The sequence below is a fragment of the Aotus nancymaae genome, unplaced genomic scaffold (assembly GCF_030222135.1).
Source record: "Aotus nancymaae isolate 86718 unplaced genomic scaffold, 86718_ANA_hifiasm-v0.15.2.pri h1tg000006l, whole genome shotgun sequence".
NCBI classification, from domain to species: Eukaryota; Metazoa; Chordata; class Mammalia; order Primates; family Aotidae; genus Aotus; species Aotus nancymaae.
Window position 1 is genome coordinate 44,841,138 of NW_026988417.1, and position 16,182 is coordinate 44,857,319.

Consider the following 16,182-nt stretch of genomic DNA (forward strand, 5'->3'; position numbering starts at 1 on the left):
CTGAACTAAATAATATCTCAGTAGCTTCTGGAGATTCTAAGAGATAATGCACTCTGTGTTTTTGTAGAGGAAGAAAAGTATTAACTGGGGTAATCAACGTAATCGATAAGCCAAGGTCATACTTACCAGACTGCCTGCGTCTTAGCCTAATGGTAAACTCTGTATCAGAAATCTCAAGATTACTTCAAAGTTTTCATTGTTCAAGCTCTAACCCTAACACTTCACTATAGACAACTATTTGGGCTGAGGTTCTCAGTCTAGGTTTAGGTTAAATAATTGGTAGTTATAACACTTACACCTGAAGAATATGCACACACAGTGAAAATGTTTACTAATATAAGAAAAGACATCCCATATATAAACCAAGAAAAAAAGGTAAAAAAAACCAGTATAGTAAGTTAGAAATTGCTAAAATGTACATGCCTACTACAAACTTTGTCAATTGTTAGCTACCGGTACATTTCAGAAATTAATTACCTTCTTATGAATTTCAAAATGTTAAAATAAAATATTTTCAACTTAATTGCAGAAACTGTAAGTAGGATCTTTAATTATAATTTAGAGCTACAAATTTTTTGAGACAATTACACTAATGATTCCAAGATAGCAGCATGTGTGTGTGTGAGTGTGTGTGTGTGTGTGTGTTTGCATATTTTTTTGGTTCTTAATTCTTTTTGCTATGCTGCTTTTTTTCTCTTAGGCTAATGTCATAACAAATCTATATCATTGCTGTGAATAGGAGAAATTAGGAATTTAGGTTTTGCTGCTGACTATGCAACACTGATTAGAAATAAAAGTGTATCAGCTAGGCTCCTAAAAGTAGTAATAGTGCTGCAATGAACATACAAGTGTGTATGTCTTACTGATAGTCATGAGATTGCTGGGTCATATGGTAGTTCTGTTTTAACTTCTTGGAGAAATCTTCAAACCGCTTTCCACAGTGGCTAATTTACATTCCCACCAACAGTGTATAATCATTCCCATTTCTCCACAACTTTGCCAACATGCTTTTTTTTTTTTACTTTTTATAATTGCCATCTGACTGGGGTGAGATGATCCCTCATTGTGATTTTGATTTGCATTTCTCTAATGATAAGCAATGTTGAACATTTTTTCATATGCTTGTTGGCTACACGTATGTCATTGTAAGAAATGTCCTTTCACGTCCTTTTTCCATTTTTTAATGAAACTATTAACAAACTAAATAAACTAATAAACAAACTAAATTTGTTTTTGTTTTTTTGTCTTTAGACAGAGTCTCACTCAGTTGCCCAGGACAGAGTGCAGTGGCACGATCTCAGCTCACTGCAAACTCTGCTTTCCAGGTTCAAGCAATTCTCTACCTCAGCCTCCTGAGTAGCTGGGATTACAGGTGCTCGCCACCACGACAGGCTAATTTTTTTTATTTTTTTTTATTTTTAGTAGAGACAGGGTTTCACCATCTTGACCAGGCTGGTCTTGAACTCCTGACCTTGTGACCCACCCGCCTCGGCCTCCCAAAGTGCTGGGATTACAGGCGTGAGCCACCACACCCGGCCATACTTGTTTTCTTATTAACAAATTGCTTCTGTAAGCTATTCATTAGCTATGTCCACATCTACTTTGACTTGTAGATAATAATGTGGCTGTGTTTTCCCTCCCAATCATTATAACATTTCTTTTTATTGAGTGACACAACCAGGTCTCATTGCTCAAGCTTGCCATCCACACTAAACATAAATTCAAACTTTGCCTCATTACTTATCTTGATTTCCAGTAAAAATAATATCAAGATGGAAACCATTTATTTCGATCATCATGAAGACCAAATCATTCTTCTTATAAAATGTATATATGGTTTTCAATTGAACACCATCTTCCCTAACAGACTTAAAATGTGAGTAAATGTGTGTGTTTGCATGTGTCTGTGTTATTTGTGTATATAGGTTATTCAACTGCAATTTTTCCCAGGTTCATCTTTCTTGCCTAGATTTGGACAAATATCAACAGTACCTGTTGATTGATCAAACTATCTCCTGGTCCTCACTCTCCATCCTCCCTGTATTACACATTATTAGTATATCAGCTATCTGTGTACTGCCTCTTAACTTGAAATCCTCCCTTCTTTTCTTTCCTTTATGATACCTGATGGACCCTATAAATACTGCTCCTCTGCCAGCTCACACAATGTCAGGCTTTGTCAATAGAGGGTGCTGGAGGGACACTCCAATGTGATAACAAGAGAAGGGAGTTTTCTTTCTTGGTCTCTTTCTGGGTCAGCTGCATTGTCATTTTTTGGCACAGCTTCAAAGAATTGGCATGCTCTGAGTTTTCAGCCTGGGCAGCATATTTTTGTGGACCAGCTTCAGCATATACCCTCACATGTTTCTTCACCAGCAGTAGCTAGCTGCATGTTCCTATAGCAGCAGCACCCCTCCAGTGAGGTTGGAATTCATTGGTCTTAGGGAGAAAGGTGCTCTTCCAAGTCCTCAGTTTCTTCCTGACTCTGGAAATGGTGACACTGCACCCCTAGAAGTAGATGTTCTGTCTGCATTTGTTACTTCTGTATTGCTTGGCATTTTCTTTTATCCATGTTTTTAAAATGAATTTAACTGTCTTTTATTAGTTAATGATTCTTTATATCAGAATTTTCCTGTGCTGTCCTGTGCCTGGACTGTGTTTCTATAGTATACTCCCATTTGGTAGTTTTGTGATTAATTAGACTTCCTCGTAAACAACGGCTGGTAAGCATGACTAAATGAGGTAAATAAAGACAGAAATAGAATAGGAAATCTGACAAGGGCAGAGCAATCTCATATAAATTTTTTAGGCTAAATGCATTAAGGGAAATGTATCATTAGGGAAAATGTCTAGGTCCTTCAAGTTTTTCCAAAACCTACTAAGATGTTGAATATGCATTTCATTTTGGAAACTGTATCTGTATTTGGGTGTGCATACACACACTCACACACTCATGTATTCTGAAATTTAAAAAGAAAACTGAAAAATCAAAGTAAGTGGCTTTATTGAAATGTTATCAACTGAAATTCCACTCAATGCAACCTATATTGGTAATGTGAGTATATTTTAATGTTTTCTATAATTTGTGATAGGATCCTCCCAAATAAGAAAGCATATCTTGAGCCTGCTAAAAAATTTTAACATTCTGAGGTTCAATTTACTGATGAAACAAGACTGCTTTTATTCAATTCAGATATAAAGGAGTTAAATGTGTCCTATTGCTCATGACTACATACCTAACATCAACTACCAACTTTTTAAATATGTTAGCAATCCCAAAGAATGGTCACAACATGGAGAGGTAGAGGATTAATCTAATCCATTATCATCACTGTAAAACTAATGACTGTACATTTTGGCAAACACGTATGATATGAGTTTGTGTAAAATCCCCAAATACTAAACAGGTCTTGCTACAAATATATGTATTTGTATTTATGTATGTACATATGTATATATATATGTATGCATATATATATGGAGAGAGAGAGATGTTTTAGGTGGTTATTCTGCAAAAAATTAAAGCTAAAATTTCAATTCAGTAATTGCTGCTACTGAAATTTACAATATGAAAAAAATCTATTGAAAATATATTGATATTTGGGAGTCTTATATCATTTGTCTTTCTGTTTTGGCTGATAATAAGACACAAAGTAACCATATGTAAGAGTCATAATTTATATAATATTATGCTAATTTCTCAACATAGTACTTAACAAAATTCTGACTCTTTCTACTTGATTTCAAATAGAAGTTAGGTGTTTATTTGCACTGTATCTCTCTAACATTTGGGAACATTTAAGACAAGCTGCACTAAGGCAAAGAATATTTACTAGGATAAAATTATATTCATAGCCAACCAATAACATTTAGAATGCACATTCTTGCTAAAAAAAAAAAAAAAAAATTAGTCTCTGCCATCATTACAAGGATCTGTCCACTTAAATTGACCCATGGGAAGAGGCAGATTAATATTTCCGGTCAAAATTTAAGATAATGCAAGGGAAAAGGAGTGTTATGCTGAAGAATAGGATTTTTTCCTCCTGTTCCAGAATTGTGCCTAAGACGCAGAGTTGAAGGAGAAAAATGAAAGCACTGAAATCTTGACATTCCTGTTTCAAAGAATTTTAAAGGCCTGCCAATGTTTAGTATGAACCACCTCCCCAAAGGTGGGGATCATCCCCCCAACCATTATGTTTTCAGCCACCCAGGTCAAGGTAAGAAAAGGTCTCTGAGGTCAGAGATGTGGCTCTGATGGAATAAACAGCATATCTTTTATCATAAAAGTGAAATGTTGGTTCCCTAATGAAAATGTAGGGAGCTCCTGATAAATTAGCTGATAATGTTTATGAAAGCCTGCAAAAATGAAATACTTTGTTTTGTTTGTTTGTCCAGGTAGAAAATGTGCAAACTTGTCACCTTCTCCCCTGAGTTATCAGAGAAAGGGAAGAATTTGAGTAGAAATGACATAATGGAGGATAACTGGGCAAAAAGGAACAAGGACTTCTTTAATTCTCAGTGCCTAGGCCATAAGGAAGATGGAGCTCTAAAGAGCCATGAAATCCTGGAGAGAAAGTTGCCTGAGGGGTGAATGAGCCACAGATTTGACAGGGAAATAGCAGCGGACAAGAGACATGCACATCAAGGAAATGCAAAGTGAACCAAATGTCAGTTGAGAGACGTGGTAGAATCTGACAAGGTATTAATGAATGAAAAACGATTTCATCAAAAATTTCTATTACAGAACACTATAGTTAGCAGTAAAGGTGGAGGACTGAGTATTAAATTTTTATGCTTCATCAATAATTCATCCTTGGTGACTCTAACCCACCAGTACCTAACACATCAAACCAATTTTCCTCACCTACCTCATTTTATTTTATTTTAATTGATTGATTGATTGGAGACAGGGTATCACTGTGTCATGCAGGCTGGAGTGCAGTGGCATGATCATGGCTCACTGCAACTTCAATCTCCTGGGCTCTGGCAATCCTCCCACCTCAGCCTTCTGATAAAAGGCCTGTGCCTTCACACCCTGCTAATTTTCATATATATATATTTTTTTGTAAATACGGGGTTTCACTATATTGCTCAAGCTAATCTCGAACTCCTGGGATCAAGCAGTCCTCCAACCTAGACCTCCCAAAGTGCTGCTATTACAGTCATGAGCCACCACACCAGGCCTGTCTCATTTTAAAGAAAAAGTAAATAACATCAGTTCCATAGAATCCAAGAGTACCAACATTCTAATTTTTTTAGGTTGATTTTTATATATCTACTATGTGTGCAGATTATATGTATTGTATGTATGTATACAGACAGCATAACAAGGCAACCAGTTTGCTTAATACCAATCAGAAATTTGTTTGTTTTTTAAATATGCAACACTGACCATGACCTCATTCTATAAGAAGCATTTATCTATGAAACTATATTCTCTTTCCTCATGCAAGTCCACACTGCTGCCTTAATCTTTCTAGAAAATTTTTCTCTGTAATACAATTAATTTTATTTAAATAATTGTTTATTACACTGTAGCTAGGTAGACATGTTGTAAAAATAATATAAAACATAAAGGGCTAATCCAAACACTCAAGTTGGAAGTGGAAACCACAAATCCAAACATCTTTAACTCTCCATGTATTTGGGTAGACTAAAAAGACATGAGACATATACATAATGCTATAACACTAAAAATGCCAGTTTATTCTAAATTATCCCCCATTTCCCATTATGTGAAGTAAAAATACTATTTAATGAAAAGACTCACCATATCTGTATCTGAGACAGGGCCAAAACTGGTCACGTAGATGTTAGTGAAGACTTCAGTAATACTGTCTGATATGAGAAAAGAGATTGAATATAGATATTATATAATAAGAGTCACAGGAGAGAAAAGGGTTTGAGTACATGGTATGGTTTGGAAGTGTTGTCATAAATTCAGGAGTATTGGGTTTTTACTTTCTTGTCAACTTTTGCAACCATAATGACTATAATGCTCAGTTATTTCATAGGTTTTCACCATCCTAAATGCAAAATGCATGGAAGTATTATGATATTCTTACTTGAAAACCATATCTGATTAGAGCATCCTCATTTTAAGACTATATTGCTCATAATGAATACTTTCTTAGGAAATATCTTAAGCAAATTAGCTTACAATAAATGTGTTACCAGTACTAAAAATAAAGTATGGTTGTTGTTTGATATAATCCTAAATTTGATGTCTCAACTAAATATTTCAGATGTTATCTCCTGATGGCAAAGATTCAATTTATAGAGTGTAAATCAGTGTATCTTCTCTATACACAAAAAACAGCTTGGTAATTACAAATAAACATAATTCTAATTAATATAAAAAGCTTTATCATTTAGTGACATAAAAATAAAATAAAATAACTTGAATTAATTACAATGGATTACTTTCAAACAAGCTTACTTTTAAATGTATTTAAGAATGCATGAAATGCTATGACTGAACTAAATTGGATTCTAAAATTATGTAACATAATAACTGTAAAACAATTAACTGGAGTGCTCTATTAGCCAGATGATTTACATTCTTTATTTTAAATAAGCCAAATGGTGATGGGGAAGAGGGTCGAAGAAAAGATCTAAACACAAAAATCTTTTCACTACTCTTGTAGTAGAAAGAAACACATGATTAATTTTTATCAACATGAGCTAAATGTCTTATCCATTAGCTGTCAGATATGTAATTCTACACAAAAAATAACATGAAATATTTTTCATATTATACTAGACATTAATTAACAAACATTAAAGAGAGTAAACTATGTTTGGGATATTGTTTCCATTAAGGCAAGAATAAAAAATAGAAAGAATTTTGATAAAACAGGGTAGATTCTGAATGCTTACTACATACCAGGTACTCTTTAAAGCACGTGAAATATCACAATCTGCAGGTCAAACCTATGTTGTAGATTCTCTATTAACCCTTTGCATGTGTACAGTGATTCAAAGAAAGGTAAGCAAACTTGCCAAAGACCCACAGCTAATAGAGTAGATAGAGCAAAGATTTACAACCCAAGCAATCTCGTTTCTGAGTACTCAAGCTAAATCAAGTCATTATACCGTAGTCAATGACAAACTTAAAACTAACAGTAGTTTCTTGTTAAACACATTTCTGTTCACCAGAATACTCCATGCCAAAGGCATAGTTATAGTGCTCCAAAGAAATATGTTCACTGAGCTTTGTTCTATATACTATTTTATCACTAAAACTGTATTTTTGAAATTCTATTATAAAGTCCATTTGAAAAGAAATAAATTTATAAACTTATTTTCAGATGCCACCTACCCCAAAGACCTGCACAGAACCAGCTTTCTGAGTTTACAAAGTCCCATAGGACTCTGAGTTGAGAAGACTTCCATGCTTAATTTAATGTTCTATTTGTGCTTTGCTTAAAAATCTTAATTATTTTTTGGTCCTGGAACTGAATTATATATACTATTAGAAAGCAATTGTAGAGATGAGGCCCAATGCTTTTCCCTTTTATCCACACCAAATTAATCACACAATTACATTTAATCAAATAGTAATTGAATAAAACTTTGTTATAGCTGTTGATCCAAAATGTCCAGAGAAGAGAAATTAAATTGTGAAGGTAGCTTTTAGCCTAAGAGAAGAAGGTGAAATGATTCTCCTTAGTTTAAGTAGTAAAGTTAGAGTCCAAGAAATGACAAAAATGTGTGAAGGTATTAATGCTATGGATGTGAATAACATTTCCTATATGCCAAATGGCAAATAAAAGATAAGAGGGTATCATCAGTGCCTAGTGGCTATAGGGAGGTATCTTAAGAACTGATATGAAAAATAAGGTTAGCCTCAAAGCTCTAACTAGTAAGAGAAATGCCTAAGACTCAGAACATAGATATGAAAAGTTATTTTTATAAAAAGAAATGGTTTCATGGATTACTGATATCATAAACATAGCTAAGTAATGTATGCATTGGGAAGATATTCTCCTGCTGTGGATGTCAAGAAAAAGGAAAATCAGCAAGCCAAACACTGATGAGGAACATCCAATAGTGTCTAGGTCTAGGAAAGGGATCCATAGTAAAGAATTATTTTGTTCTGTTTTGTTTTGTTTTAGGATTTCAATATGGATGATGCACAAAGCTGTAAACAACCAACATGTGCTAATGACCTATTTTAGTGCAATGAGTATAGATATTTGACACATCCAACACAATCTTCTAGAATTCCATGATCAAAACTCAATCTTTGGTTATAATTTGGCTTTTCCTTAGAGAAGGAAAGGGAAGTGAACAAAGGAAAAGGGAAAAGAAAGAAATGGAGGGGAGGGGTGGCTAGAGAGATTATTTGAATGTAGGCTATTTCCAGTAGAATACAGGATATTCTAATCTTGTGACTCTGATTTGTGAAGGCATTTTACAGTATCTTCTGATTATGTTTGTTTTTCGAACAGGGTGGAGTTGTGCTATCAATGCCTGTTACAATATTCTGATCTACTGAAGAGACGTATGTTACAGAGTAAACAAGTGAATTTATGATCTGTGGCAACTTGAGTCTCTGTGAATCTTAGGTACCATGATGCACTCTTCAGTCTTGATCATTCTTTCATTTTTGTTTTTTTGTTTTTAGATGGAGTTTCACTCTTGCTCCACAGGCTAGAGTGCAATGTTGCAATCTTGGCTCACTGCAACCTCTGTCTCCAGGGTTCAAGTGATTCTCCTGCCTCAGCCTCCTAAGTAGCTGGAATTACAGGTGCTCACCACCATGACCAGCTAGTTTTTGTATTTTTAGTAAAGACAGGGTTTCACCATGTTGACCAGGCTGTTCTTGAACTCCTGACCTCAGGTGATCCACCCACGTCAGCTTCCCAAAGTGCTGGGATTACAGGCATGAGCTGTAGTACCTGGTCCTGATCACTCTTAGTTGACACACCAAGATCTGTCCTGACTCAGAGCCTTCAAAATGGCTATTGTTTCTCATTTTCTCTTTGGTTAATTGTTTCTCTGCATTTAAGTCCCAATTTAAAGGTTCTCTCTTCAAAGCAGGAGGTCATATTCCCCCTATGTAATGTAAGCTCTCTTTTATTTTTGCTCTCTGACACTTTTTATGGGACCATTCAACTCTGCCATTATTTTAATGCCTTAACATATTCTCCTTACTTTTTGTTTTGTATATGGTCTGTCTCCACAACCAGGATGTAAGCTCCATAAAGAACAGGAACTGCACCATTTCTGTTCACTAGTATGTCACGAGTGCTTACTACAATGTCTATTGCATGTTAGGTGCTGTATGTTTGAACAAAAATTATTTTTCATTTTAGTAATGTAGAACATCGATCTTTTTCCAAAATATTTCATCAACATTAAAAATGGTCATGCATAGCTATTGCTAGTTATAAGGAAAAGATACCTATAATTTGTGAGGGTAGAGCCCAAACTTTCCATTGACAAATGCAGGTTGAGAGTCTAACAGGCTTCCAGTGAAGTAACAAACTCACTGGAATTCACTGCCCTGATTCACTGCAAACCAAAATTGAAGTCTGAACAGTTAAAGAGCTCCTAGCATAAATAGCCACCATTAGTTACCTCAAAATAATTGTTTACCAGCTAAATATTTGACATGAGAAATACCTACAGTAATATGCAAAAGTAAGAGGATGTTCTATATAGATTTCTCCAGAGGCAAAACACAAGAAGGTTGATAACAGGTACTTCAGGAGAAATAAGTAATGCATGTGGCATACATAGAAGAATGTATAATCCTTAGGAGAAATCATCAAATTCAAGATGGCGAAAGAGAACAGGGAATAGCCTGCAGACATGTACTGAAGAATACATAATGTATTCTTAATATTTCCTTCTTTTAAAATTAATCCTAATAAATTTTGACAAAATCTTATGATATGATTGGGGTGGTCATTGTAATATCTTACTCTTCTGTGTACTTCTCTGAATTTTTTACATTATTCACAGAAAAAATACATGGCCCCAAAGGATACCCAAAATGCACATATAAATAATTTCAAGAAGTGTTTAATTAATGAAGAATTAATTTTTGCTGGGAAATGCAGCATAGAATAACCATAAAAATTTCTTTATTAAGAAAGTTCTTTGCAAAACTATGAAAGAAGAAAATTAATGCTCAATTACTATTTATTTTACAAGATTCACTTAAAATAGATGACTGAGGATAAAAAGTGAGTAAAGTAAAACTTTTGCCTGTGAAAGATTCACAACATAATAGGAAAAATAAAATTTTAAAAATGTAATACAAGAAATGTCTGCTGTAACGAAGAACATAATATCTCAATGCCCAGAGAAGCATGTTGGGGAAAGACATGAATACTTCACTCTTCTGTGATTTTCAGTGGTTCCTGAGCATCCTCTAATCCAACAAAGAGCAAGGCAGATATTCGAGGCAGGGAAACTCCCTTTTGCAAAAGCTAAGTCCCACAAATAGTTAACTTTCACTCATAAACATGATTGACATATATGTGCAGAGGGTGGGATCAGGTTGTCAAGAAAGGCAGAAGTTTTATCAAAACAGACTTGACATGCCACAATAATGAGAATATTATCTCCATATACATGGCAGCAGTTGATTCACTGGAGGACACTGACTTGGAGAATTTTGTGTCCAGGGCTATATTACCAGATATATTATGTTACATTTATATAGGGGGCAAGTTGAGACAAAGTAGACTGAAGTAGACTGAGGACAGTGTATTCAGTTTGGAAGTTGATGCCATTGTTAAGACCAAAAAAAACAAAAAAGAGAGAGAGAGATCAAGAATAGGAAATGGTAAAATTCAAGGGAATAATTTGTTTGTTTTAAAGTAATGTTGCAGGAATAGGACCTTATGTTTGACTGTCAGAGGATGTGCAGATACTGTAAAGGAGTATTTTCAGTAAAACTATAAAGGCATAAAACAAATGAGGTTTGGAAAGTAAATGGAAGGTAAGAACATGAGGAGAGTAAGTGGAAAATATTCTTTTTAAAAGCTTATCAAAATGATTTTGACAAACACAATAATAGTTGAACTGTACTGGGCAATACATACAATAGCGATCAAACTTTCCAAACAAAAATTTCTAACATTTGGCAACAGCAAAATTCTCTCTTTTGTAAGTGATTGATGGACATTTAATATGTACATTCTTTGTGCCAGATCCTCCTTCTCTTTCTTCTCTACGACAGACACACACACACACATACACACACATTTTAAAATTGGTTTTCTCAAGGAAATGGTAACAATATATGTAGAATTAGAAAGAGAATCATAAATATATTTCAGAAAGCTTTTGTGTGCATCACATGAAAGAAGAAATAAACTCATATTGACCATTTATTGTTTGATCTAGCCAGTAATGCTGTTATTCTAGGAATAGAAAATAACTTCTCTAGGAAAATGTTCTCCACTTCAGTGATGTGTAATCCAGAAAAACTAATTATAATTTCATTCACATGCAATTGAACCAGCAAAGTTTCTAAGTACACAATTATCTTCATATTTAGGAAAAAAAAAAACCAACATCATTTTTCCTACTCTTACTTCTATTTTAGGTTATTGCATTAGCCAATCTTCAATAATATTTTAAATAACAGTTAAAATAAAAATCATGCATTCATTATTATTTTTAAAAACTTATCTTTTTAAAGTTAAGAATAAATTCAGATAATAATTTCAGTATAGCACTTCCCAAAGTAAGATATCCACAATAAATGGGAAGAGAACTATCTGATTTTCTGTGGTCCATATGTGTGCCAATTACTTGACTTTTGTAGGAATTTGAGATTGAAAGTCTTGGAAAGTTTCAATTTTCCATTTTAAAAAATGTTTCTTTCCTGTATGTTCCCATTCATAGAATTTTTCCTGGATTAATTCTCAGGCTATTATTTTCTATGGCTAATGTCTCCTACCCATTTCTGACCTTCTGGTCTTACTATTTTCTTGGAGTTTGAGAGTGCAAATAGACAGCTACTGAGAAGTAGAAAGGTTGGACCAGTTTTCTGACTCAAAGGCACTGCAGCTTCAAAATATAGATCAGGCAGTTAAGAGGAGATGAAAGATTTTTTTTTCACCATCTGTAAGGCTAATCAGGTTTATTATTTCCTGATGTTCATTATAGATGGGTATATAGTCCTCAACACAATTGAATACAGCAATGAGTAAGTGAGTGAATGAATAAAGTTGTCATTCTATCTTAAATTACAACCACTCAAAATCTCTCCCTAGCTCTATAAGTTCATTTATTATTTTTCCGTTTGCTGTACATATCTATATCTATGGTAGACACAAGGCACATGTGGTCATTTAAATTATTTTTAATAAAATAGCATTTAAAATATTGTTCCTTAGTACACTGGCCATATTTTTTCCATATGTGGCTATGTTACCATACTGGATAGAATAGCTGAATATTACCATTATCACAGAAAGTTCTGTAAAATAGTACTCATCTATATCTTCCAATAGAAGTTAAGTTCCATGAAAACAAGGGTTTTGTTTGCTCAGAAAGATAAAGCCACAGCACAGAACAGCCCCTGACAAGTATATGTTCTTAATAAATCCTGGTTAACTAAATAAATTCTTACTCTTAGTTCACAGTCATTTAAAGTAGACTTAGCCTCTGTTATCATAACGAAGCTTATTATAGCCTAACAAAGAGAGATATTATGCAAAAAATCAAATAAATATACAATTGCAGACATGATATATGCTATGAGAATATCTAATACAGGAGCTCCTCCTGGAAACACTTTTTTCACTTTTTCTCCAGGATACGGTAATCACTTTATTTTATTCCAACCTTACTGATTACGTCTCTAAATCCTTCATTCCTAACTCCTAACCTAATAATATTAGAATGCCTCAAATTTCAATTTTTGGTCCTCTGTATTTACACTTACTTCTCTTGATTTATTTCATGTATTTAAGGACTTCTGAATTTTTATTTGCAATCTAGAACTTTCTTTTAAAATCTAGACTTCTATATGCAACTCTTTACTTGGCATCTTCGCTTGGCTGTCTAACAGGTTTTTTAAACTAATCATGTCTCAAACAAAACTGATATTCTTCTCCAAAATCACTGTATTTACAGCCCTCTCTATTGTATTTTATTTATTCTAACCCTTTGGGTCACAAATCTTGGTTTTATTCACAGCTTCTCTCTTTTCAACAGTAAATCTCCTCTCAAAGATAGGTACAATCCAAAGACTTCTCACCTTCTCCATTGTTAGGACTCTTAGAGCTACAATCATCTGCTTGCACTCATTCACCCCTACAGTCTCTTTTTTAAAAAAGAAAATAATAGGTTTATTCAGATATAATTTATATAATATGAAATACAATCTTCTAAAGTTTACAATTTAGTGATTTTTAGTATCATCACCAAGTTATGCATCATTACTCTCTAAAGTTAAAACATTTTTATCACCACAAAGAAATCCCATATCCATTTGCAGTCTTTCCCCATATTCCCTATTCACAAGCTCTGGCAACTAATAATTCAGTTTCTGTTTCTATGGATTTGCCTATTTTGTACATTTTATTATGAGTCAAATCCCTTCTATTCTATTCCAAATTTGTACAATTTTTTGTCATGAATGAGTGTTTGATTTTGTCAAATTTTTGGATTTTTTTGCACCTATGCAGATGATCATGAAGCATTTACCCTTTTTCTGTAAATACTGTATATTATAGCAATTGATTTTCATGTGTTAAAGCAACTTTGTATTCCCGGCATAAATATAACTTGGTTTACTATATAATTTTTTACATGTTGCTGAATTTAATTTGCTAATATTTTGTAGATATATCTTTGAAATTATCCTTTGATTTTGTTGAGCTTCCTGGATGTATAGAATAATGTTACTCATTAAATTGGGAGCTTCATAACCATTATTTCTTTAAATATTCATTCTGTCCTTTCTTTCCTTTCCTTCTAGAAATCCTATTATCCAAATGTTGGTATGCTTTATGTGTTCTCTAGGTCTTTGAGGCTGTGTTCCTTGCTTCTGATTTTTTTTCCTGCTGTTCTTAGAATGAATCATCTCAATGAACTTTTTTCAGATTTACTGATTTTTCTGACTGTTCCAATTTGTTACTGAACCCCTTTAGTAAATGTTTTATTTCAGTTGGTTTTCATATCCAAAGTTTCTATGAGATCCTTTAAGATATATATATATATATATATATCTCTTAAGATATATATATATATATATATATATATATATATATATATATATATCCATCTCTTTGTCAGTGTTCTCTTTTGGTGAGATGTTGTTTTTATATTTTCCTTTTATTCTTTAGACATTATTTCCTTTAGTTCATTAAGCATATTTTTAAAAGACCATTTAAAGTTGTTGACTAGTAATTCTGATATCTAAGTTTCCTAAAGGACAACTATATTGATTCATATATTTTCTCTATGTGAAACTTATGTTCCTGTTTCTGTACATGGATCATAATTTTTTGTTGAAAACTTAAAATTTTAAATATTATAATGTGATAACTCTAAAGATAAATCCTTTACTCTTCAAGGTGTGTGTGCATGTTTGTGTGTGCATGTGTGTGTGTTTGTGTGTATTGCTCTTTGTTGCTCTTGCTATTTTTTGTTTAGTGACTTTATAGGACTATTTCTGTAAAGCCTGTATTTTTTGTCTTTTGCAGCCACTGAAGTCTCTTGCTCAATTAGCTTAGTGTCCAGCTAATACTAGCATAGTGATTTTCTTAAATTCTTTGAACCAATAAGTTTCCCAGCCTTTGAACAAAGGTTCTGTGAGGTAAAAGGATTAGAGGGAAGTAATGTCTTCAACACTCCAGCACACAGTTTATAACTCTGCCTTAGCCTTCACTTCCTGCTTTGCAGAATCTCAAGGCTATCCTACCTGGAAGACTAAGACCATTTTAAGTGTTTCTCAAGCACTTGTGCAAGGCTTTTGAGATTCCCAAGAATAGGTTTGAGGTTTTAAAAGCCCCCTATTGTCATCTTAGTCCTCAGTTTTTTCTTTAGATTTTGCCCAGCTTCTTGTTAACTCTAGCTGATATATCTCTTTTAAAATCACTGTGACATTAAACAAAACCTGCCAATTGTTTTAATCAAATGCTCTGGAAATTTACCTCTCCACACAGAGCAAGCTAAGTAAAGCAAAATCCTGAGAGTGTACATTCAGGTCAAATGGTGACAGTTCGCTGGCGATGGGACTTTTGGGGTAGCTCCAAACTGATTCTGTCAAATCCAGTGGACTCTAGACTGCCACTTTCACAATTAACAGAGTTGCAAGACTTGATTTTTAAGTTAAGCATGGAGATGCAGTAAAGAAGATGAAATAATGAAAGCTAAAATGACACAAACTCAGTGTGCTGAGTAAGTTTCAGACATTTGTATTGTAAATGCTCCTCAAATTGTTGCAAGGTTTTGGTTAATTTCAAGAGTACTGAGAAGGTTGATTATATAATTTTTGCCACTGCTCTTATTGCTTTTGTGGAGGAGCAGATTTTTGGAGGTCTTTACTTTTCCATTCCACAAGTATTTTTCCACAGTCTCTTCTTAAATCAGAAACTCGTTCGTGCCAATTCTCTTCACAAAACCCCAGAATGGATCTTTATCTCACTCCACGTATTAAAAGCTATAGCCTTATATTCATGACCCACATAACACTTCATAACTGTACCCTATTACCTTGTTTCTTCTCTGCTATTGCCCTCACTAACTGCTGCCTCACTGACCTCTTGAATGTTCATCAAACATGCCTGGTATTTGACAGACATTTTCCTCCACCAAGGAGGCCTGTGTCACAGGTACATAGCTTACTCTCTCACCTTACTATTTTATTTTATTTTATTTTTAGAGAAAAGGTCTTACTCTGATGCCTACGCTGGTGTGTAGTGGTATGATCACAGCCTCATAGCTCACTGTATTATTCAACTCCTGGACTCAAGTGAGCCTCCCATCTCAACCTCCTGAGTAGCTGGGACTACAGGTGCACACAATCACACTTAGCTAATTTTTATTTATTTATTTTATTTTAGAAACAGGGACTTGCTCTGTTGCCCAAACTGGCCTTGAACTCCTGGCTTCAACTAATCCTCCCACTTTGGCCCCCGAAAGTTCCGGGATTACAGGTATAAGCCACAGAGCCCTGCATATTTATTTATGTTTAACAAATATTTA

The 16,182-nt window shown here is 34.0% G+C and overlaps 1 protein-coding gene across 6 annotated transcripts in view; it reads right to left on the reverse strand.

Annotated features, from left to right (window-relative positions):
- Nucleotides 1–16,182, reverse strand: part of GABRA2 (gamma-aminobutyric acid type A receptor subunit alpha2) — a 215,731-nt gene that overhangs the window by 76,764 nt on the left and 122,785 nt on the right. For all 6 annotated transcript variants that reach the window (XM_021670380.2, XM_012441154.2, XM_012441155.2 and 3 more), the window contains one exon: nucleotides 5,771–5,838. In XM_021670380.2, the coding sequence (XP_021526055.1) occupies nucleotides 5,771–5,838 (68 nt within the window). The remainder of the gene's footprint in view (nucleotides 1–5,770; nucleotides 5,839–16,182) is intronic.